The sequence below is a fragment of the Camelus dromedarius genome, chromosome 11 (assembly GCF_036321535.1).
Source record: "Camelus dromedarius isolate mCamDro1 chromosome 11, mCamDro1.pat, whole genome shotgun sequence".
In the NCBI taxonomy this organism is placed as follows: domain Eukaryota; kingdom Metazoa; phylum Chordata; class Mammalia; order Artiodactyla; family Camelidae; genus Camelus; species Camelus dromedarius.
Genome location: NC_087446.1, coordinates 13,448,750 through 13,474,421, shown reverse-complemented (window position 1 = coordinate 13,474,421; position 25,672 = coordinate 13,448,750). Strand labels below are relative to the sequence as shown.

Here is a 25,672-nt window from a genome sequence, read left to right as displayed (position 1 = left end):
TTCTTATATTGCTAGGACAATTATGGATGAAATGGCTTCAAACTTCTGGATGGTCAGTGATGAGGCTGTTTTGCATGTGGGCTGCACAATTGGTGGTGATTACATTTGTTCTTGGTTAGTATCATTTGCATAAGATTTAGGGAGGGCGCAGAACCTGTACTCAAGAGAAAGGGGAAAGTGAATGGCAGGAAAAAATGAAGGTCAAGTTGACAATGGACACCATCCTTTCGGGGTCTTTTTCTCTTGGTGGTGTCAGGGGGATGCGCGTTGGGACTAATGAGTCCTTCGAGGTGAGAAGGGCAAAGGCACTCTAATAAAAGGCTTCAGGAAAGAGCGAGGCGACCCAGGGAAATCTGCTGTGGTCAAGTTTAATCCTGGGAAAAGAGGCCCCGGAGAAAGCAGATGAGGAAGATAGGAAGGAAGACAGGGAGGGGGAGGCGCAGGGTGTGCAGGGAGGAAGGGGGCGGGGGTGGGGGGCTGGAAAGTGAGAGGGAGCAAGTCCTGATGCGGCTGGGACGGCGGGGTGGAGGACCACAGAGTGGGAAAAAGTGAAAGTCGGTAGAGGAGGAGGAGGAGGAGAAAGAGGCAGAGCCCCGCGGCCCCGGACGCGACCCCCTGCGGGGGAGAGGCGGCGGCGGCGGCTTGGCCCGGCCTCGGGCCCCCTTGGCAGCCTCCGGCGTTGGCTCCTCGGGGCTCCCTCCCTCGCCGGCGCATTGTTCCTTTGCCGGGAGACGAGGAAATTGCCTTTTGATTGCGGAAGTCCGCGGCCGGGGCTCGGGGCGAGGCAGCGCTGGTCAGAATGGCAGCGTGGGAAGGGCGGCGCGCTGCCGGCCCCCGCCGCCTCTCGCGTCCGCAGCCCGCCCGGGGCGGCAGCAGCGGCAGCGGCGGCGGCGGCGGCGGCGGCGGCGGCGGCAGCGACGGCCCCCGCGCGTCGCCAGCCCGGAGGCCCGCGCTCTGCGCCCTCGGGGCGCGCTGAGCGCGCGCGCAACAAGTGGTCCCCGCGCCGCCGGCCGTCGGGGCCGCCCCGCGGCCCAGCCCCGCCGTCGAGCCTGGAGGAGCCGCCGAGCGCCATGCGGAGCCATGCGGCCGGGCTGGCCTTGTGGACCGCGCTGAGCCTGCTGCAGGTGAGGGCCGCAGAGCAGGTCCCCGCGGGCGGACGCGCCCCGCCCCGCCCCGCCGAGGACCCGATCCCCGCTCCGCTCTCTGGCCTCCTGGGGTGTGTTTTGCAGGGGGAGGTGGCGGAATTTCTTCCTCTTTTCAGGCCCCAGCCAGACTGACAGCTCATGCTACCGTCAGGGGCAAAAAGCCACCTTCTCTCTCCACCTCCTCCGGGTAGAAAGAGGCCTCCCACCTGGGTAGCGGGCCTTTTCTCTGGCTGGAGGGCAAAAGGATGGATGCGCTGAGGCTGGGGGCGAGGGGCAGGTGGAGGCAGCTTGCGGAACTGGCTGCGAACACGTCCATAGGCAGGTCTGGACTGCGGGCTTCAGCGGTTGTCTCTGGTTCCTTTGCAGACTGGATTGGGGGAACCAGTGAGATGCAACTTCACCCTGACGCAGTCCAGGGTCTCCAGCCGGTCCGTGTCTCTGCAGTGGAGAACTTTGGCGTCACCCTGTAACTTTAGCCTCAACTACAGCAGTGACACGTCGGGGGTCGCGTCCTGCCACCCCGTGCGGATAGACAACGCCACCTATGGATGTAACCTCAAGGATTTACGAGCGGGAACCATCTATAACTTAAGGATTGTGTCTCAGGATGGAGAAGAGAGAACTGTGGTCTTGCAAACAGGTAAAGAGTGACAGGTGCAGTTGGACGGCCAGGCCACTCTGGGCTGAGCCCTGCCTTTTCAAGCTGGGTTTTCATTTGAGTTCCAGGCATACAAAATAATAATAATAATAATAATAATAATAATAATAATAATAATAATAATAATAATAATAATAAAGGTTAAAAACATCTGTGAAGATAACTGTTGACAAAGACTTCTCATCTCTGATCTGGCCAGAAGCAGCTTGGTTGACTTCCAGAGATTTCCCTAGTGCTGAAAACAGCAGACTAGCCACTTGAGAAACTGCGGCTCTGGAGGGAATTTTTTAAACTGATGTGGTTTGAGCTTCCATCACATTAAACTGTCAAACCCTGGGATAATTTTCAGGCAATGTTTTTAGAATAAATAATGGAAGTGCAATGATTAGGGATGTGCCTTTCCTCAACGTAGTTTTATTTTGGAACCAGGACATAAAATCTTCAGGAATAGAACAGTCATTCACGGGGGGAAATCAGGAAAGTCTCTTAAAATGAGGGTATGAAAATTCTCTTTCTTATCACTTGAATAATTAAAACAGCGTAATATCAGAGATCATCCTTTGGCTACTCTGCACCTTAAGTCAGTCATTTTCTGTTCACTTTTGGTAAACCCTTCCATGCGTATATGGTAAGAGTTTGTCTTTCCTGCCTGTTTTCTTGTCTGTAAAATGAGACCTGGTCATTCAAGTCCAAGTTCCTACCATGCGTGTTACCTCATTAATCCACATGGCCACTCTCAGATGTGCTCTAAATTCTCTAGTGACTTTGATGTTTTATGACTTCATTAGTTTTCCCTTTAACATTGTCTTTATTTGTTGCAATAGTCAAGCCTTACTTTCATCGAGAAAGTCAAATTTAACCGAAAAATTCCGGAAGTTAAATTTAGAAATGTGTTGTCTGTGTCCTGAACAAAGATCACTTCAAGGAACATACAGTTCTTTGAACAGGTGTGAGAATGGCCAGTTATCAGGGTCAGGAAATGTAACTGGGTTCATGTAGTAAGCCAATCAGATATTCTCTTATTAATTAAGAATGCCCAATTTTTAGATCACTTGACTTATGTCAGATGAAAGTTAGATAATTTCTGAGATTTACAGGAATTTAAATTTAAGGAAAAGAAACACATCTTGTTAAGAATGTGGTTGTGTTTTTGTATGAAATCAAAGAGAGACTGAAATCAAACACATAATTAGAACATTTTACAGAAGTTTAAGCGGCTGGGATTTTAGTTATAAAGTTGTTGGTTTCTTGGTATGTGAAGAGAGTTTTGTGAACACTTAGATGGCTAATACTGTGAAATTTATGACCTAGACCTTCCAGATGTGTTCTTCACATTTGATAAAGTGTCTGTGTTGAATGGAGCAGAACAATTTTTAAAAACAGGTGAGCCTTCAAAAGCTTTGGGGAGAAAAGATGAAGACATTAAGGCAGAATACACTCTTTTAACCCAGAGATTTTACTTCTTGAAAAAAAAAAACACTGATGAAAAAGGACTCACTGTGGGTGTAACTAGTTAGAATGTGTTTCGAGTTGAATTATGCATGGAAGTGTTTCCAGTCCAGAGACATTTGTGAAGTGTAAGAAATATTTGCATTTTATTGACTATGTTGAATTTTAAAAAGGCTTCATCAGCACTCACAATTGTTAGCATTCAGTGTCTCATCATTTTTCTTAAGGAGTTACTTTTTACAGCACCACAAATATACTTTGCACCACAAATTTTATGAGCTCCAGGCCAAATGTGAAGAATGAAATTTGCAGGTGATGTTTGTATAATGATCATTATTTTGTACTTATTTGTATGATGGTACAGCCTTACTTAGGATTCTTCATATTTTTAAAATAATTTTCTTTAAATAAATATTTTTAAAATTAAGACATATAAAAAATGTTTTAAAGAGAATAAGTTTTGGTTAGTTGTTATTTATTTTTTGTCAGCACTTTATGTGTTTTCTATAGTTTAAGGACATACGTGAATTTTTCCTTTAAGTTAAGATAAAGTACTAGGAACTAGGATTCCTGTATATTAATTGTTAAGTAACAGAGATGAAGGGGCACAAATCATATTTTACTGTTGTTAAAGCAGGATCAACTAGTGGCATAATATTAAATCTGAGATAGAACTTCAAAAAAAAAAGTCATTCGAATATGTGGTGCTTTTCTTATTCCATACACCTGTCTTGTCAGGATAGAATAAAACAGGGTAAGAACAAGGTGTAATTTGGCTGCAGAGACAGCCGTTGCTTTAATTATCTCTGTATCATTCCAAGTGGGATTTGTCTGGCTGTTTTTCCTGAGAAGTTATCTAAAATAGTTATTTTAGCAATGTAGACATGACCTTAAAGATCAGAAGTGTTAACTAAATGGGGACTATTTCAGCAACAATCAGTTTTCAGTCCAGATTTAAAATCAGAATTGAAAAACGTAAGTGGATTCAAATTCAGCTCAGCAAACATTTATCGAGCCTGAATTCTGCAGGGAATTACTCCAGGGAGTGACTGGTTTGTAAAGATGGCAAAGAAAACATGGTCTCTGCCCTTGTAGTCTTGTACAGAGGTGAGGGAGGGTCACGGTGAAGGTGGTGACCACTTGTTTCCTGGATAAGAACCTTGCCCTGCCTCGTGTATGCCACACTGTCCTACCATAGGAAAGATGTGTGGCAATTCTTAGGTGTATTTGGTCATAAATGGTCAATGCGACCGCTGCAGTAAATTGACAGCCAGAATACTTAGTTGTGAATTCATCAGATGTCAGATTGTGAAGATGTCAGATATTGAAGAACTCAGCGCTTTTGTTAACACTGTGTCCTCGGAGTCTAGAGCAGAGGCTGCAAACTAGTAGCCCCTGGGAGTGTCTAGGTGTCTAAATAATTGATACGTTTTGTTTGGCTCTCGTCATGTTTGTGAAAAATTCAGATTATTTCACTAGCATGATGAACAGAAAATTTACGTAAATATCAGTCTATGGATTCTCTTAAAATATTGGAAGTTTTGGCAAAACTCAGCCAGTCTGCCCAGAACTTTCTAGAGCTGGGCTATGGCTTCTTTCCTTTCAGGTACCAATACACTGGAATCCCCCTAGACCACTTCATTGCTCTCCTTACCTGAATGCGTCCTAAGGACATTTTAGATTGTTTAACTGTAGCATTCTCATTTAGAACTTGGGGGGGGGGGCTTTTATCTTCCCACCAATAAGAAGTCATTTTTCAGTGCCTAAAAGGGTACCTAGTCCTTGGCAGGTGTTCGGTAGAGATTAGCTGGATAGATAGATGGATGAATGAATGGAGAGATGAATGGATGGATCTACAGATGAATACATGGATGATAGATAGACAATTATGAATAAATGAAGTGAATATTTTAGTAGGAGAATGTACATATACTCTATTCTCCTTGGGCTATGGGTAAGTTATGGAGCCCAGGGAAGCAGTCCGCTGGTAGAGAACTTTACCTATAGGAAGGGTATCTTAGTGGCATATGCTCTCTTATTAGTTCCAGATACTGATTTATCAGCCTAGAATAAAAGGCAAAAAAAAAAAAAAATAGCTCTTTTAATGTAGCGCATTCTTTTGTCTTTATTTTAAAAAAAATTCAGGAGCTTTAATTACCAAATCACCATATCAGCTGCTATTTCCACCTCAAAATGTTGCTTATTGTGTTCGTTTTCCCAGGCTTCCATAACAAAGTCCCACAGACTGGGTGGCTTAAACAACAAATTTATTTTCTCTCGCAGTTCTGGATGCTAGATGTCCCAGATCAAGTTGTCAGCAGGTTTCTTCTGAGGCTTCTCTGGTTGGCTTGCAGACGGCCACCTCGGAACGTCCTCACACGGTCGTCCATCTGTGGTGTCTGTGTTGTAATCTCCTCTTCTTATAAGGATGCCCATCATATTGGATTAGAGACCACCCTAAAGACCCCGTTTTAACTCAGTTACCCCTTTACAGGTCTTATCTCCAAATTCAGTCACAATCTGAAATATTGATGGTTAGGGCTTTGACAGACCAATTTTAGAGGGACGCAATTTTAGTCCACAGCATTTACATGGCTTTAAACGTACGTCATTATTTCTCAATAATGTCTGTAAGCTACTAGCATCAAAATCTCTTGCAGAGTTTGTTATAAAATGGTATTATTGGCTTCCACCTCATATGTAATGAATTTAGGAGCGGAGCCTAGGGTATCTGATTGTAAGCAAACATCAGAGTGAATCAGTGTACACTGGAGGTCAGGAACTCCCGATGTGTAGCTCTTCTATTACTCGTTGGCATTAAGATTTTGGTACCGTTCCTCTTTTTGCCAAATCTATAACGCCTAGGAGTGTTGTTTCCTTTCCCAGGAAGAAAATAATACTCTAACATTTGTCCCGTGTTTTTATAGCATAGAAAATACTTTCACCTACCTTGTTTAGTAGGTAAGAGTATCAGATATATACTCTGCTGACCATATAGTGTTTAATTTTATCCACGTGGCAGTCCTGTGGAAGAGGCGTCGTGAAGGCACAGGTTGCGCCGTAGTTAAGAGGAGAGTTGTGAAAGCAGCCTCCTTCACCACTTACTAACCACGTTGCCTTGGGCAAGTTACTAGCCTCTTCTAATCCATAAAATAGGGATGATCAGAAAAATAATGCTCACTTCATAGGGTCGTTTTGAGGTTGTAATTGGTGCATACATAAGTTCCAGAATCGTTTTTGTCACTTACGAATTGTGTAGGAAGTTTCCTCTTACTACTTTCAGGATGGAGATGAGATTGATGTTCATAAGAATTGACTAATCCCAGATCCACCCAGCTCATGTGTGATAAACCCAGACCAGGAACGCTGGTTCACTGACCCCAACTCCAGTTCTTTTCACTACTCTGTAGAAAGGATACCATTTTTAAGTTGGTATTTGTTCTTTCAAATTACATATGATATTTCACTGTTACCTTTCTACTCAACTGTTAAAGAGAAAAACTACAACAAAATGCTTTAAATCTTAAGATACTCAGCCTGCACAAGGGTAGAATAAGGATTAAATGAGTTTTAGTGTAACAGAGTCAATTTTCAATTGTGCTGAATTTTTGGTGATGGGCTTCAGTATTTAGCAATCAGCCATTTGCTGTCTGTTTATTTCACAGATTCTGCAGTCAAGCTGAGTTGCGTATATGGTATCAACCAACTTAATTTGCTGAACTTGACCTTCTGTGTACTTGGGAGTGTCTTCCGTTAGTCTGACTTCTGTAGGTGGGCATGGCTTTCTATAGGTTAGCAAGACATAAAATCTGATTAATCTAGACAGCATGGAAGAAACTTTGTTTCACCTTCCATTCCCAGACACCAATTCCCTGAAATCTCCTTGGGGGCTAAAGGACAATTCTGACACCTTTATGACCTTGTAGGAGAAGTCCAGCCCATTCTATATGTCTGAATGTATATAAACGAAGGTAAATCTATGCAACTAAAATTAACATGGTAGGTACACATATAGATTTCCAGGGATTTGGGGCTTTGATTTTATTTTTCTTCCTTTCGGAAGGAAGGAAGGAATAGTATGATGAACTACCATGTACTCATCACCTACCCTCCACAGTTACCAAGTGACAATCTTGTTTCTCTGTATCCCCACTCACTGCTCCACCCCACATCATTTTCATGCAATCCAAGTCAGCAATTTAATTTCATTTATAAGTATTTCAGTATGCATTTCTGAACGATAAGCATTATTTTTAACATAACTACAATGTCAATATTGTACCTAACATTAACAATAATTCCTTAGTATCTAAATGTCCAGGTTTGGAAGCACACATCATGAACTTCTCCATGAGAGAGGCTTCTGGGCGGCAATCTGCTTGAAAGAGGAGGCCAAGGGACTTCCTTCCCTTTATACTGCATTTATGTAGTGCTTTAGATAATATTGAGAAAGCCTCCACTGTTAATATCCAAGAACTGGAGTAGGGCTGCCGGAGGTCGCCCTGGGGATGGGGATGTTACAGTTCCCATCAGCTGGCAGGGAACCCTCCGTGCTGGCATGGTTCCCTAACACTCGGGAACTTTTCAGTGCTTTAGCGGAAACTGCTCGAACTCCGAAGTGCCCTCTCTTCTCTCTGATTTCTAGGACCCGCTTGACCTTCCTTCCATACGCGCTCTAGTTCATTCCCTTCATGAAGCTCCCCTCTGAGACCTTTGCCCTCGGAGACCACTCTTTTGTGTATTCACCTTGATGCCAGTCTGTGGTATCCTTCATGGCAGCAACACTCGCACCAACTGCTATTGACTGAGGCCCCACCATGGGCCAATGCTGTGCTTAACACTCAGCTTCCGTCACCCCTTAACTCTGTAAAGCAGACCTGGTTGGACCCATTTCACAGATGAGGGAACAGCCTCAGAGTGGTTAAATACTTAAGTCACTGCTTGAAGCGACAGTGTTAGGATTTGAACCAGGTCTAGTCTGACATCAAAAGTCAGCCTCCCTGACGGGTCCCCTTTGAGTTTACCTTTTTCACTTATGCCTTGACTGCCTGAGTGAACTGTAGACCCTCAGAGGGCCGGCCACCTACTACTGGCATACCTAACGCTCAAATAGGATGACCCGTAAAATAACACAGCATCCCCCACTGTTGTTAGTGGTGATGCAGACGATGTCAAACTGCTTTAATGTCGAGACTGTTAAAACTTTCAAAGTTCTTTGCCTCTTGAACTTCAGTGCATAAAGTTGATAAATGAAATGCATATTAATCTGATATACTAGCATAATATACTATATTATCTTATAGTCAGCTGTCTATATGTACCAGCAACAATCACAAAGTAAGACAAAATGACCTCTCCATAAATATATTTAATTAACTGGAGATCATGAGCAATTGCTTTTCCGTTTTGTTCTTCTGCCCATTTTCAACAACCTGCACTAAGGGATGGTTTGTGACTTTTGCCACCGCCCCACCTCCCAATATCCATGAGAAAATTCCCAATTATTTTATACGAGTGGTGGATGTTCACTTCATTTTGTTAGATTGCTACATAAACGCAGCTTCGGGTCACCTTGCTATGTTGCCTTTAACTAGAATAATATCCTAATTCCTGTAAAAGTACAGAAGTTGACTCTAATCACATAAAAAATAGATGTCTCGGCTTGGAGTTAGTGGCGAAAGATAAGCTGTGTGTTGGAAAGGCAGGTGAAGGGTAACACCGTGGTTGGGGAGACCTGAGTGCCTGTGGGAAAACTCTGACTTCATTTCATGAAAACCTCTTGGTGCTTTCACGGGAATGAGGATGGCAGATGGGAGAGATACCCAAACAGCTTATTTGGCAACAAGGGAAGGCAGAGAATAAGGATGGCACCCAGAAAACTCAGAGTAATCCAAACACAAGGTGATGGAACCCCAGGTTAAGGCAGTGAGATTAAGGGAAAAAAGGAACAGACGAGAAAAATATTATTAAAAAAAATAAATAGAACTTTACTGGCCACAGAATTAGATTTCACTGTCATTAGGGTTGTTACTCATTTATCTAGGCTACGGTATCCATACCATCAAATGAAATTTCTGTAACTTTGTCTATTATTTTTCATGGACGTCTGGTTTGATTTTGTTGTTGTTGTTGTTGTTATACTGACTGTGGGACTCAGGGCACCATTTCTCCCCCTGGGACAGCTGAAGTGTGATAGAAAGAACAAGAATGCACGACTTGAGGCCAGGTGTTAGGAGCTCAGCTGACCCATTTGTTATCTACGTGTTGTAAATGAGTCACTTAATGCCTCTGAGCCCCTGTTCCAACTAAGAAAGCACATCAAAAACCATCAGATCCTACACAGATATATTATGTGCTATTATGACTCCAAAAAAAGCTTTTGGCACTATGAATTGCCTGCTCTCTTGTTAAAAGGCTGAATTTATTTCCAAAATAAATACTATCATTTGAATTCTAAACACTCGGCAAATTCCTATAACAATAGATAATAATGTTTTAATGGCCATATAAAAGAATTTTTAAAGCAAATAGCAATTCCATTTTATACATTGAAGTTTCTCCCTGTTCCTACGTCACTTTTTTAAAAGGAAAAAAAGGAAGAATCCATTTGGTTCAGGAATTTAGCTATACTTTATTAGAAAAATTGGGGTGACAGCAGGCCTAATTATGAACTTCTTGGGGCTCCGGATACTGGTAGATTCATTGAAATAAGAGCAGCTGAATACTGCACAATTTTGCATTTGGCATCCCATCTTCCATGTTCCAGGTCCGTCTGCAACAAAGAAGTACAGGCAAAGATGTCTTAACTTTGTGGCTAATGATAAATTGTGATATACTGATTGAGATTAAATTATTGATTTAAATTGGTTTTCAAGAGTTCTCATAGCTTGCAATACTTCACTGGTTACTATACGTTTGAGAGCAATGGGTGGAAAAACCAGAAAGGCTATAAATGCACACACGTGTGCACTGGTACCTCTAGGCATCGGCATAAATTACGTAAGTCAAGGAGGGTTTTCTAATTACGTATGAGCTGTCATATGATGAAAAGGACATATGACTAAATTTTCGAACAGCACTAAAACTGTTTCATGTATCTACCTAGATATCTAGATAATAGATAGGTAGGTAGGTAGGTAGGTAGATAGATAGATAGATAGACAGACAGACAGACAGATAGATGAAATTAGCACCCTGACAGAAATATCTAATTTGTGCTAATAAAATATAGAAAACTTTTTTTTTAATACAGCAGAGTTTTCCTTAGACTCAGATTGAAAAGAAATCTGAAAGCTATTGAACTTCTGCAGGAGGCATAGCAGTAGTGGACACCTGCCAGCAAAGGGCTTTATCGCAGCGCAAATGGGGTTTTAAGTGTTTGTTTCCAGGGCAGGTTCTTGCAGCCCAGGCACTTCCCAGTCGCATTGTTCCTTTGTTCTAGCGGATGTACAAAGGATTGACTGTTTTGTTTTCTGGCTCACAGAGATTAGATAAAGTCTGCGCTTCTGAACTTCACCCTCTAAGCACGCAACCTTAAAATTCATTTTCTATAGCTCATAATTCTGCAGATTATATACGTTTAGAGCATACTGATCGTGGCATCATTTTCCTTAACCTTTGTCTGGCTTGGTGGTGGACGTCAGTGACAGCATTGATCCCTTTCAGAGCTATCACTGGAAAGCAGTTGCCCCTCTTGTCCTTGTCCTTAAAATGCCTCTTCAGCAAAAATGCGTCATTTCAGTGTGATGTGACAAGGTTGCTCTTGAGTTTCACTGGCTGTTAGAATCTCGTGGTAACAAGAAAACTTTCTGGGAGGAGAAACTATGTTCTTTCCTTGTATTACGACGTCCTTAATTATAGACTGTTATGTAGGATAGAACATTTAAATAGTATTGCCACCAAAAAAAAAACCCAGCCCATACTGTTTTTCCTCAAGAACCCATAAGTGAGAATCATCTTGGGAATTTTTAAATTTTATCTTAAGGGTTAGAAAGTTAGTTCATGGGAATGAACTGATAAGATTTTTCCAAGGTTTTTTTGTTTGTTTGTTTGTTTTTTAAGAAGGCAATTGAAGCTATTATCAGTTTAGAGTACAAAAAAAATATATGGTATTCCACTTTTGCATCCATTTTGTCAGTGATCCAGTGGAAATTCGTTTTTATGATCAAGTAGACAAAATAAGTTTACACTGAGGAGTGCCCATCGTATTCCAGGTGAAGTCTCTCGTATATCTTCTTACTCCTCAGATCACTCAAGAATTTGGGTACCAGAACTATGCTCCCCAGACAGGGGGAGAAATGGAGGCTTAGAATGTTGAGTAACTTGCCCAAAGTTCATGACTGGTAACGTGCAGGAGGCGAGATTTGAGTTGAGTTCTGACTCCAAAGCCCACGCTCTTTGCCGCTACATCCCCCTGCTTCTGTGACGAGATCTTCCTGATTAAAGGAGGGATAATAATAATAATAGCTAATATTGAACACTGACTACGTGCCAGCTATTGTTCTAAGTGCTCTAGATAAAGTACTCCATTTAGCCATTGGCAGCAGCGTGGATGGATCTGGAGGATGTCATGCTAAGTGAAGTAAGCCAGAAAGAGAAAGAAAAGTATTGTATGGTATCACTCATATTGTGGAATCTAAAAAAAAAAAAAAAAAAAAAAAAAAAGACACTAATGAACTTATCTACAAAACAGAAACAGACTCACAGACACAGTAAACAAACATGGTTACTAGGGGGGAAGGGAGTAGGAAGGCATAAATTTAAAGTTCCAGATTTGCAAATATCAACTACTATATATAAAATAGATTAAAAACAAATTTCTTATGTATAGCACAGGGAACTATATTCAATGTATTATAGTGACCTATAATGACAAAGAACATGAAAATGAATATGTGTATTGTATGTATGACTGAACATTATGCTGTACACCAGAAACTGTACTTCAATAAAAAGAAAAAGAATATCAATTGACCATAAAAATAAGGGATTATTTCTGATTTCTCAAGTATGTTCTATTGATTAAAAAAAAAAAACCCTCAACTTAACCTTCATAACAATTCCACTAAAAAGATGGCAGTGTTATCAGCATTGCATAGAGGAAACCACCGAGGCACAGGGAGAGTAAGGAATTGCTAAGAAGCAGGAGACGCGGATTCAAGCCCAGGCTGTCAGACTCTGGAACCTACACTCTCCAGGTGAACCTGTGCTGTGCTGGAGTGTAAACTGCACAGCCTTGTCCTCCAAGCTCACCTGAGCTTTGAGCTCTCAAAGTTACTGCTGCCTTGGCTTGGCTGTGTCTAGCCTGTGTATGGCATCTGTAGGTGACCCCTAGTTCCACTGAGCGGTCTGGTTATAAATGCCTTTTGAATATAGAATAAGACTGCCTCGTTCCTGTTTGTGTCAGCGTTAGCCACAGGTGAACACTTTCTTAAAACATAAACTGTTCTAAGGAGATGCTAACTTGCTCCAGTTATTTCATGAGTGAACTGTAACTTACCAGGAGGTATATGAGAACTGAGATCTCTACAGCCAGGTCACTGAATCATCTGAGCTGACTCTTGAAATTTAGTCCCCAGTATCTTAATCTCACTTTCTAGACCAAGAACCATGTAGGACTTCTGAAAATGACTCACATGTAAATGTCTGTCGGTGTTTCTACTCCCAACGTTCACAGAAGGGAGAGCCTTATTTCTCAGATGGACTTACTGCATCCCTTACTTACTTACTTACTTACTGCATCATCTGCTCACTAAGCATTATTGACTTAGTTCCTAACGTGGAAATGTGCTGTTCATCCTATTTCAAGATCCACGGTGAAGATATATTACACAGGAAATAGGACTCCTCAAACTAACCCATGGCTTTGAGAGTTAAAACTAAGTAAACAGCCAGGTGCAGGACTAACCCATTCCCACCTGCTCTGGGAGCTCTGGCAGCTTCGGAATGTCCCAGAACTCGAGTTTAGAAAGTCTAGGGACATAGTGGCTCCCAGTTGTTGGGAGAATTCATTCTGGTGATCACACCCAGCCTGGGCTCATAATCAGATTTGTATCTTTGTGGTTTTCTGATATCTGAAAACAATCTGAAGTTTTGTATATTTAACCCCCTCAGAACCGACAACCTAAAAAAGAGAAAGTTTAGTACAAATTTTAAAATTATTTCTTAATATTTTCTGTTGAGATTTTCAGTATTTATCCAGGCAGAGCCTGGATGTTTGTCAATGTCTGAAAAATGCAAAACTTGCAAACCAAAGAAGATATAACCTTGCTTGGAATTCCAAGCTCAGAGCTGTCTTTAAAAAAAGATGTTATTAGGGGAAAAAAGGAGTTTATATGACTAGTAGCTAAATGAATTTCTTTTTTAAATAAAATGGTAAGTTTGCAAGTGATGTAAAATGCCCATTTGTTTTATGGGCAGCAGATTTGTTAAGTTTTGCAGGAAAATGTACAGCAAAGCAGGCGTGTATTTGCAGAAGTCTTCAAGCTACCTTCTCTTTTATTTTTTGCCCTGCAGATCCTTTGCCTCCTGCTAGGTTTGAAGTCAATAAAGAGAAGACTACATCAACCAGCTTGCATGTTTGGTGGACTCCTTCTTCTGGGAAGGTCTCCTGGTATGAGGTGCAGTTACTTGATGATAAACAAAAGACACAGGAGTCCCAGATTCAAGGAAGAACTTCAAGGAATGAATATACATTTTTTAACCTCACTGCTGGTAATAAGTACAATATTACCATCACAGCTGTTTCTGGAGATAAACATTCCTCTACAGTTTATACCAATGGATCAACAGGTAAGACCTGTTTACAGATAGTTGGGTATTTAATAGTCTATGCTCCTTTTGAAATTATATTAAAGTCAAGAAATGCGAGTAGGATACCCTGAGATCAAAAATAAATAGGTAGCTAGATAGGTAGCTGGATGGATGGATGGATGGATGGATGGATGGATGGATGGATGGATGGATGGATCTATTCATAATAGGTAGACAAACAAATAAATACTGTTTGATATAGAGGAAAGACTGGACTGGAAAAGGATGTGTGGTCATGCTGCTAGCTTGCTGGGTAATTCTGAACAAGTCATAGGACTTCTCTGGGACTTGAATTTTCTCCAAAATGATGATAGTTACCAATGGCCATTCTGACTTAAATCTTAGTCAACAGGATTTTCTGCCTCATTGTTTGTGAGTTTGTGCCATAGAACTTACTTTTTTAATGTTTTTCTCGCCTGTATAGTCTTCTCATAACATCAAGTCACGTTTCCTAAACATCCCTATGTTTGGAACAAGCCTTTGCTTTCACCCACGCCTCCTGATATCAGGGACGCGTTACCACTTCCTTCCATAATGTACTGTCTTAGTGTTCACTCTCCCATCATTTTCTCTCCTGCTTTATTGCTTTCTTTCCATTTTTCATCGTCTGTGGTTCTTCCCTTTTTTGTTTCCCTTTACTGCTATGCCACACCATGCTTCATTGGCAAAAGCTACCTTAATACCTGTTAAGTGAATGTGTGATTTCAGATTAAATGTGTCTGTATCTTCTGTAAGGAAACTGTGAATGACACTTTAAAAATTGCATTTTTTCCTGCTAGTGCCGTCCCCAGTAAAAGATATTAGTATTTCACCGAAAACTGATTCTCTCCTGATTTCCTGGTCACGTGGCTCTGGGAACGTGGAAAGATACCAGCTGATGCTAATGGATAAAAGGATTCTAGTTCATAGTAATGCCGTGGACAAATACGCTACTTCCTACACCTTTCATGGACTGACACCTGGTCACCTCTATAATGTCACCATTGTTACTGAGGCGGCAGGGCTGCAAAACTACAGATGGAAACCAGCCAGGACAAGTAAGTTTAATGAAACATTGTTAATTTATATTACACCATTAGTGAGGCCCCAAATTATAGCATAGGCCAGAGGTAGAAAAAAATATCACCAAAGTGTCTCTCCTTTGTAATCATTTTTCTTTGATGAAATAATGATGCAAGGATTAAGCTGGAACTTTATCATGATTCAATATGAAAAATAAAATATTTTTAGCACACAAAATTTGATGATGCTGGCCAATCAATCAACCAATCTTATTTCTCATGTACTTGTTGTTATTGAATACATGAAGATGGGAAGAAATTAGGCAGATGATAGACTTCTTTGAGGATTCCACTTAAAAGATTTTTAGAATTGAAAAAAGGCGATTGTAAGTTTTTTTGACCAAGTCATCATTAGCCAATAAAGACCCTTAGGCTTAGTAAGATAAGAGCGGCTCAGGGTTGCCCAGCCAACCAGTGGCCAAGCTTGAGCCAGAATCTAGGGTCCTGACTACTGTGGTTGTGCCCTGTCCACTTGCTAGACAGCCTCTCTTTGGTTTTGCAGTAATATTTCTTTTAGTTCATGAAGTCATTGTTTTCTTCAGAGCAGGGATTAAAACACAGGTCAAAATTTGGCCATAAGACCGGTGCGATATCCTGAGTTAAAATCTCTTTCCCTTTCTTCCTAACTAGCCCCCATGGAAGTCTCAAATTTGAAGGTGACAAATGGTGGCTCTTTGACCTCTCTGAAAGCCAAGTGGCAAAGACCTTCTGGAAATGTGGATTCCTACAATGTTACCCTGTCTCACCAAGGGGCCATCCAAGAATCCAGACTGTTAGCACCCCAGATTACTGAAACTCAGTTTAATGACTTAACCCCTGGGCGACTTTATCATGTCACCATCAGCTGTGTCTCTGGTGAACTGTCTGCTCCCAAGGTGGCGGTGGGCAGAACAGGTGAGTCTAGGGCTCCAGAAATTCCTTACTTGCTCAAATCACTCTCTGATCCACCTTAAGACAGAACAAAATAGGTTAGAAGGAAAATTCCTTTCCCAACCTGAGAAGCATGGTCTGCATGACTGAGGATGCCTGTGGGCCAGGGCCCCATGTAGAGAGTCAAGCAGAGGGTTAATTGCATTCATCTGACTTATTTATGCAAACGTATTTGGATTGATTCCTGAATGATCTGTGTAACTCACTCTGTCTTGTGCTTTTTCACATCACACCACTTAAGTAGCAGAAACGAATCCGCATTGATACCAACAAATGAAACATTTCTGGTCAACTCTTATAATGAGGGCCAGTTAACACTTACCATGTTTCCTATTAATTATTTTATTAATTAATGTCACCAAACATTTATTCAGTGCCTACCATGTAGAAATTACTGTATTATGAGCTTTGAGAGTTGTTAAGATGTCAGGGTTCAACGAACTATACCCTTCAGCCAAATATGGCCTGTGACCTCTTTTTTTTGTAGAACCCCAAGCTAAGGGTGGTTTTTATATTTTCAGAGAGTTTTTTTTTTAAAGAAAGAAAACAAAAGAAAAACATAAGACAGAAGCCATATGTGGCCCACAAATCCTGAAATATTTACTTTGCAGATCCCTACTTTTAAGGAAGTTACATGCTAATCACACAAATGTAGAACACACACACACACACACACACACACACACACACACACACAGAACAAGCAGTGCGTCTGGATAACGGTCATTGTATTGTTATTTCCACGGATCAGGCACTGGCACAACCCTTTATACCATCGTTTCATTTTGTTCTCACGGTAAAAACATGAGCGAGGTCCTGCTATTACCACCGTTTTATAGATAACTCAGAGAGAGCAGATAACTCATCCACAGTCATCCAGCCAGTAGGTGCTGGGGTTTCAACCAGGCGGTCCGATCCCGGAGTCCATTGTCTGTGCTATTGGAGACCCCAAGGAAGAGGCTTATAATTGACCAGAAAGAAAAGAGAACCAAGCTCTCTTTCAGAAGATCGGTAAAGACTTCTTGGAGGAAATGGCCTTTCACTCAGACTTTGAAAATGTGAAGCTCTTAGCAAGTTAAGAGGGGAAAAAGGAAAGGGCATTTGAAGTGGAAGGCATAATACAAACAAAGGCACTGAGGCAGGAGAGCCCGGAGACTCACAGGCTACAGAACGTAACACTGGAGACAAGCATTCAAGAGTGAGGAAGGAGGGGAGGTGGCTGCAGGGCCCAGCCAGAGTGAGGACTGGAAGGATACGGGGTCTGATGTGGGGCGGCTACAAATGCCACACCACGGGCTTGAGGTTTTATTTTATAGTTAATGGAGAGACCTTGAAAGTTTTTGAGCAAAGGAATAATAAGATCAGAGCTATATTGCAAGAAGATTAATCTTTTCAGTTGGAAAAGAGCGAGAGGAATGTTTTGTGACCACAGCATCCAGGGTTTCTTCCAAAAGATGCCACATCCATCAATGTCACCATCGTTAGAAGCATCATCATTGCTGTCTCTGGCGCTGGTGTATAATCAATAAAACACAGTGTTCGTATCACCAGGTTATTAACTGTGTTACAGAAGATTGCTTTACTGATGTATTACTAAAATGATTTTAGCGTACATTTCTTGAATGTGAAAATGTTTCCAAAATACTCATTTACAATTCACAGACATCAGGAAGGGATAGAAATGATTTGAATTGCAGATATTAGGTCTCTCATCTCCTGTTGCCCATGAAAAGGAAATGAGTATCCTTGCTTTCAGTTTTTAGTATCTCCTTTTGACATCATTTCACCATTTAGTTCCAGAAGCAGTTGGGGACCTGGAGGCCAACAGCAGTGGTTCTACGAGGTCCCTGGTAGTGAGCTGGTCGCCCCCTGCTGGAGACTGGGAGTGGTATCGTATCCTGCTCTTGAACGATTCTTTAACGCTGCTCAACATCACCGTGGGAAAGGAGGAAACACACTATGTCATAGATGACGTGGGGCTCATACCGGGAAGACAGTATGAGGTAGAAGTCACTGTTGTGAGCGGAAATCTGAAGAATTCTAAGCGTTGCCAGGGCAGGACAGGTAAGCAAATATCGAGGTGTTAATGACTGATGGAACCTTACTTTGATCCTTCTAAGTAACCCAGGTAACCTGTCATACCCACAGTGTTCCCTGAATTTGAGAGATTATAGACTTGCAGACTGAAGTAAGTTGGTAATGTTTGATTTTTGTCAAATTAGAACATTAGAAATCACTTCCACTAGTAAGTCCATTATTTTATTTTTTTTTTAAAAAGGGAGGGGGAGAGACCTTTTTAACACCAAAAGAATGGGAAAAAAACAACCTGAGAGATTCTTCCCCACAAAAGTAAATAGTTGATAACCTGTCGCTGGTGATCAGGGTTAGAGAACCACTGCCTGGACCCAGTGTTGACTGATGGGGGGATTTCAGGGACCAAGGAAGGGATGTTAAAATGGAGAGGGATATAGTCAGATTTTAGGGCAGAGGAGAAGAAAGCTACTGAGATGTGGGTTTTGGTGTTCTTGCTGCCACCACTCTACTGTGATTCCTTCGGCAAGTCACAACTTCTCTGAGTCTGTTTTCTCAACTTTCAAATAAGAGAGTTGACCTGCTAAACTCAACATTTCTATGAAAAATCCCTATGGTAGGGCATACTCCATTCTTGGAGTGAAATTCAAATATATTCTCTCTTAGTCTTGCCTGATAATAAGGAAATGTCTACTTTGACTCAATGTTCTGCTTAGAAGAATAACAAAGAAAAGGACCAGGACACGCCTTTAGCTTGCCAGCTGTGCGTTCCAATCACCTCTTCATTTTCCAAATATTAATACGCACTGGATGATGATCAAAAATAAATGACCCCAGAAAGTATTTTTTTGACTCCTTATTTCTGGTTATGTCACACGAACAAAGTTTTTTTTTTTGTGATTAGCTTTTTTTCCTAAGTGCTCATAAGCATGCAGAAAAGAAATGCTAAATTACAACTCTCCTGTGGATGGGAGAGATCAGATCTCTAAGGAATACTTGAGTGTATCTGAGTTAATCAGTGACCCAAATGTCCATTGCTTTTTTCTCAGTCCCCCTGGCTGTCCTCCATCTTCGTGTCAAACACGCCAATGAGACCTCGCTGAGCGTCATGTGGCAGAGCCCTGCAGCAGAATGGGAGAAATACATCACCTCGCTAGGCGACAGAGACCTCATATTTATCCATAAGTCGCTCCCCAAGGATGCCAAAGAATTCACTTTTACTAACCTGGTGCCTGGGCGAAAATACATAGCTACAGTCACCAGCATTAGCGGAGACTTGAAAAATTCATCTTCAACAAAAGGAAGAACAGGTAATATTTTTTATAAACTTTAGGCTTTGAAAGTATCCTGTCTGCTGAATTGTCTAACATTCAACTTATAAATTCATTAAGTGCTTGTTGTATATTGGGGGTGTGTGTGTGTATATATATATATATATATATATATATATATATAATCTGTGGGTTTTGGTTTTTTTTTGTATTTTCCATGTATTTGCTCTCTGGGCTATAGTCTGGATAATTTCCTCAGCTCTTAGTTTTCATTCATTAATTATTTCTTTACTTCTGTCTAATCTATTTTTAAATCCACTCATTGAGTTTTAAAATTGAATTGCTATGTTCTTGACTTTTAAACGTTTTCTTTGGTTCTCTTCCAAATCTGTTTTGGATTCTGTTACTTTTTAGTCAGATTTCCATTCTCCTCCTTTACTGCTATAAGGATATAATGATTTGTATTTTACATTCTATGTCTGATCACCGTAATATCTGAAGTCATCAGGAGTTTAGTCCTGTTGTTCGTGGAGTTTTCTGCCTTTTGCTCATGGTGCTTTACTTCCTTAAATGTTTGTGATGTTTTACTGTAAACTCCCATACCTTGGAATTCTTTGAGATATTTTTTGAAAGTGGGTTTCAGAAAGAATTTTATTTTCATTTGATTCTTTCAGATGCATAGGACTACTATCAACCCAGACCTATTTTAGTCTAAATTGTCAACTTGAGGTTTTTTTGACCACACAGGTTTTATGAATTTGGGCTGCAAACTCACTGGAGCTGTCTTGAGGTTATGAATTCTCAGTGGAAATTTTTTCTTCTCTACCCAGTACTAAGGAAGCTGCAGTGATATGGGGGAGTAGAGAGGAAATATTTATTTCACTTATACTTAGACTGTAACCTTTCAGGATCCAGTACTACACAGAGTCACCTATGATATTCCTCAGCCTGGAAAAGTCCAACTGGTAGATCCTGCAAAACTATAAAATCAAAGCTTAAATTTATGTTTGAAAGATGCCTTCACGATGAAAGTCAGCTTCAGTGATCCAGTGACCTATCACTTTCTTGTGGGTCTCTGAGAATTCCTTACATTCTTGACAACTCATTCATGCATTTACATTTTTATGTTTTATCCAACACGTGCAGTTGTGTTTACTGGGGGTATTTTCATGGTATGTGCCAGCAATGAAAGTCCAAGGCATTGTTTTAGGCTTAAGACCACGTTCATTGCTCCCACCACTCATATTGCATTGTCATATGGTAAGTGTCTGTTTAACTTTGTAAGAAACTACTAAACTGTTTTCCAAAGGGGTTGTGAAATTTTACATTCCCACCAGCGATGTGTGAGATTTCCAGTCCCTCCATATTCTCAGCAGCTCTTGATATTTTCGGTTTGTTTGTTTTTAATTTTAGCCATTCTAATAAATGCGTAGAGGTATCTCATGTGATTTTAATTTGCCTTTTCTTAATGACTAATAGTTTCAAGCCTCTTTTCATATGCTTAATTACCATCCATTTATCTTCTTTGAGGAAGAATGTATTTTCAAATACTTTGTCCATTTTTAATAGGGTTGTTTGTTTCTTATCATTAAATTTTGAGAATTCTTTATTCCAGAATAAGTCCTTTGTCAGAAATGTGTGTTGAAATGTTAACTCCCAGTCTGTGGCTTGCCTTTTTAAAATGATTGAAGTCTAGTTGATTTACAATATTATGTTAGTTTCAGGTGTACAGCATTGTGATTCAGTATTTTTACAGAATATTTTTCCATTAAAAGTTACTATAAGATAATGGCTATAATTCCCTGTGCTGTACAATATGTCCCTGTTGCTTATCTATTTTATATATAGTAGTTTGTATCTTTTAATCCCATACCTCTAGTTTGCTCTTCCCCCATCCGCCCCACCCCCACTTTGGTAATCACTAGTTTGTTTTTATTCTCTCTGAGTCTGTTTCTGTTTTACTTACACATTCACTTGTAGTTTTTGGATTCCACATATAAGTGATATCATACAGTATTTGTTTTCCTCTGTCTGACTTATTTCACTAAGCCTAACATTCTCTGGGTCCATCCACATTGCTGCAAATGGCAGAATTTCATTCTTTTATGTGGCTTAACATTCCACTGTGTGAATATGCCACAACTTCTTTATCCATTTGTCTGTTGATGAGCACTTGGGTTGCTTCCATGTCTTGGCTATTGTAAACAGTGCTGCCGTGAACATGGAGCCGCATGTATCTTTTCAAATGAGTGTTTTTGTTTTTTTCCAGGCATAGAACCAGGAGTGGAATTGCTGGATCATATGGCAGTTTTGTTTTAAGTTTTTTGAGGAATCTCCATCCTGTTTTTCATAGTGGCTGCACCAATTTATGTTCCCACTAGCAGTAAATAAAGGTTCTCTTTTCTTCACATCCTCTCCAACATTTGTTATTTGTAGGTTTTTTGACGATAGCCTTTCTGACAGGTGTGAGGTGAGATCTCGTTGTGGTTTTGATTTGCATTTCCCTGATGGTTAGTGATATTGAGCATCTTTTCATGTGCCCATTAGCCACCTGAATGTCTTCTTTGGGAAAATGTCTATTCCGGTCTCCTGCCCATTTTTTGTGATAGAGTGGTTTGTTTTTTTGATACTGAGTTGTATGGACTGTTTATATATTTTGAATATTTCCTCCTTGTCAGTCGTATCGTTGGCAAATATTTTCTCCCATTCTGTAGTTTGTCTTAAAGTTTTGTCAGTGATTTCCTTTGCTGTGCACAAGCTTTAAAGTTTAATAAGGTCTCATTTGTTTGTTTTTGCTTTTATTTCTTTTGCATTAGGAGACAAATCCAAAAATTAATTGCTATGATTTATGTCGAAGAGTGTTCTGCCTATATTCTCTTCTAGGAGTTCTATGATATCCAGTCTTACACTTAGGTCTGTAATAAATTTTGATTTTATTTTTTTTTTATTCGGTATGAGGAACTGTTCTAATCTCATTGTTGTACATGTAGCTTTCCAGTTTTTCCAGTACCAGGTTGACGAGACTGTCCTTTCTCCATTATATATAGTCTTACCTCTTTTGTTGTAGATTAATTGACCATGGGTGTGTGGGTTTATTTCTGGGCTTTGTGTTCTGCTCTGCTAATCTATGTGTCTGTTTTTGTGCCAATATCATGCTATTTTGATTACTGTAGTTTTGTAGTATAATCTGAAGTCTGGAGCATGATACATCCAGCTTTGTTCTTTTTTCTCAAGATTGCTTTGACAATTTGGGGTCTTTTGTAATTCCATTTGAATTTTAGGATTATGTGTTCTAGTTCTGTGAAAAATATCTTGGATATTTTGATAGGGGCTGCATTAAATCTCTAGATTACTTTGGATAATATGGCCATTTTAATGATATAAATTCTCCCAATTCAACAGCATGGGGTATCTTTCCATTTCTTTGTATCATCTTTCAGTTTCCTTCATCAGTGTATTATAGTTTTCAGAGTACAGGTCTTTCATCTCTTTGGTTAAGTTTGTTTTTAGGTATTTTATTCTTTTTGATGTGACTTTAAGCAGAATTGTTTTTTCTAATAGTTCATTATAAGTCTATAGAAAAGCAACAGATTTCTGTATATTAATCCTATATCCTGCAACTTTGCTGAATACATTTATTCTAATAGTTTTAGGGTGGAGACTTTAGGGTTTTTTGTGTAAAATATCATGTCATCTGCAAATAGTAACAGTTTCACTTCTTTCCACTCAATTTGAATGCCTTCTGTTTCTTTTTCTTGTCTGATGGCTATGCTTAGGACTTCCAATACTATGTTAAATAGAAGTGGTGAGAGTTGTCATCTTTATCTTGTTCCTGAATTTAGAGAAAAGACTTTCAGCTTTTCACCACTGAATATGATACTTGCTGTGGATTTGTCATATATGGCCTTTATTATGCTGAGATATGTTCCCTCTATATTAACTTTGATGAGTTTTTATCATGAATGGATGTTGTCAGATGCTTTTTCTGCATCCATTGAGATGATCATGTGCTTTGTATCCTTCCTTTTGTTAATGTGGTGTATCACAGTGATTGATGTGCGAATGTTGAACCATCCTTCTGTCCCTGGAATAAATTCAGCTTGATCATAGTTTATGATCCTTTTTATGTATTGTTGGGTTCAGGTTGCTAATATTTTGTTGAGGATTTTTGCATCTATAATCATCAAAGATACTGGACTATAATTTCTAACTTTGTAGCGTCTTTATCTAGTTTTGGTATTAGGGTAACCGTAGCCTCAAAGAATGAATTTAGGAGTGTTCTGTCCTCTTCAGTTTTTTTGGAAAAGCTTGAGAAGGATGGGTATCAGCTCTTCTTTATATGTTTAGTAGAATTCCCCTGTCAAGCCGTCTGGTCCTAGACTTTGGTTTTCTGGGAGTTTTTTTTTTTTATTATTATTATAAATTCAATTTCACTACTAGAGAACAATGTGTTCAAATTGTCTGTTTCTTTTTGATTCAGTCTTGGTGGGTTGTATGTTTCTAGAAATTTATCCATTTCTTCTAGGTTTTCCAGTTTGTTGTTATGTAACTCTTCCTAGTATTCTCTTATTGTTTTTTGTATCTCTGTATCTTCTCTTTCTTTTTCCATTTTGCTTATTTGGGTCCTTTCTCTTCTTCTTGGTGAGCCTGGCTAAAAATTTATCTTTCTGTTAACTTTTCAAAAAACCAGCTCTTGGTTTTATTGCTCTTTTCTATTTTTTTTAATCTCTATTTTATTTCCTCTCTGATCTTTATGATTTCCTTCCTTCTGCTGACTTGGGGCTTTGTTTGTTCTTCTTTTTCTAACTTCTTTAGGTGGTAGTTTAGGCTGTTTATTTGAGACCTTTTTTGTTTATTGAGGAAGGCCTGTATCACTGTGAACTTCCTTCTTTGAACTTCTTTTGCTGATCTTATAGATTTTGGAAGATTGTGTTTCCACTTCCATTTGTCTCAAGATATTTTCTGATTTCCTCTTTGATTTCTTCATTGGCCCATTGGTTTCTTTTTTTTTTTTCTTTTCTTTTCTTTTTTTATATAAACATTTTTTATTGAGTTATAGTCATTTTGCAATGTTGTGTCAAATTCCAGTGTAGAGCACAATTTTTCAGTTATACATGAACATACATACATTCATTGTCACATCTCTTTCTCTGTGAGCTACCACAAGATCCTGTATATATTTCCCTGCGCTACACAGTACAGTCTTGTTTATCTGTTCTACATTTTGAAATCCCAGTCCCTTCCCAACCCCCGTCCCCCGGCAATCACAAGTTTGTATTCTATGTCTATGAGTCTGTTTGTGTTTTGTTTTGTTTTTTGTCTTTGGTTTTGTTTGTTTGTTTTAGATTCTGCATATGAGCGATCTCATATGGTATTTTTGTATCTCTTTCTGGCTTACTTCACTTAGAATGACATTCTCCAGGAGCATCCATGTTCCTGCAAATGGCGTTATGTTGTCAGTTTTTATGGCTGTATAGTATTCCATTGTATAAATATACCACATCTTCTTTATCCAGTCATCCATTGATGGACATTTAGGCTGTTTCCATGTCTTGGCTATTGTAAATAGTGCTGCTATGAACATTGGGGTGCAGGTGTCATTTTGAAGTAGGGTTCCTTCTGGATATATGCCCACGAGTGGGATTCCTGGGTCATATGATAAGTCTATGCAGCATGTAAATCAGTGAAGCTAGAACACTCCCTTACACCATACACAAAAATAAACTCAAAATGGATCAAAGACTGAAACATAAGACAAGATACAATAAACCTCCTAGAAGAAAATATAGGCAAGACATTATCTGACATACATCTCAAAAATGTTCTCCTAGAACAGTCTACCCATTCTAGAAATAAAAGCAAGAATAGAAATAAAAGCAAGAATAAACAAATGGGACCTAATGAAACTTACAAGCTTCTGCACAGCAAAGGAAACCATAAGTAAAACAAAACGACAACCTACTCCTATGGAGTAGGAGAAAATTTTTGCAAATGAAACTGACAAAGGCTTGATCTCCAGAATATATAAGCAGCTCATACGACTTAATAAGAAAACAAACAACCGAATCCAAAAATGGGCAGACTTAAACAAGCAATTCTCAAAGGAAGAAATGCAAATGATCAATAGGCACATGAAAAAATGCTCAGTATCACTAATTATCAGAGAAATGCAAATCAAAACTACGATGAGGTATCACCTCACACCTGACAGCATAACCATCATTGAAAAGTCCACAAATGACAACTGCTGGAGAGGCTGTGGAGAAAAGGGAACCCTCCTTCACTGCTGGTGGGAATGCAGTTTGGTGCAGCCAC

The 25,672-nt window shown here is 39.9% G+C and overlaps 1 protein-coding gene across 2 annotated transcripts in view; it reads left to right on the top strand.

Moving 5' to 3' along the window:
• Window positions 1-25,672, top strand: part of PTPRB (protein tyrosine phosphatase receptor type B) — a 108,726-nt gene that overhangs the window by 29,973 nt on the left and 53,081 nt on the right. Inside the window, exons 1-7 of one of the 2 annotated variants that reach the window (XM_064491537.1) lie at window positions 996-1,124; window positions 1,512-1,785; window positions 13,768-14,043; window positions 14,844-15,101; window positions 15,756-16,019; window positions 17,850-18,119; window positions 19,136-19,396. In XM_064491537.1, the coding sequence (XP_064347607.1) occupies window positions 1,071-1,124; window positions 1,512-1,785; window positions 13,768-14,043; window positions 14,844-15,101; window positions 15,756-16,019; window positions 17,850-18,119; window positions 19,136-19,396 (1,657 nt within the window). In that variant the 5' untranslated portion in view covers window positions 996-1,070. Of the gene's footprint in view, window positions 1-995; window positions 1,125-1,511; window positions 1,786-13,767; window positions 14,044-14,843; window positions 15,102-15,755; window positions 16,020-17,849; window positions 18,120-19,135; window positions 19,397-25,672 lie in introns of those variants that run through there. The other variant, XM_031463127.2, reaches the window with a different exon arrangement.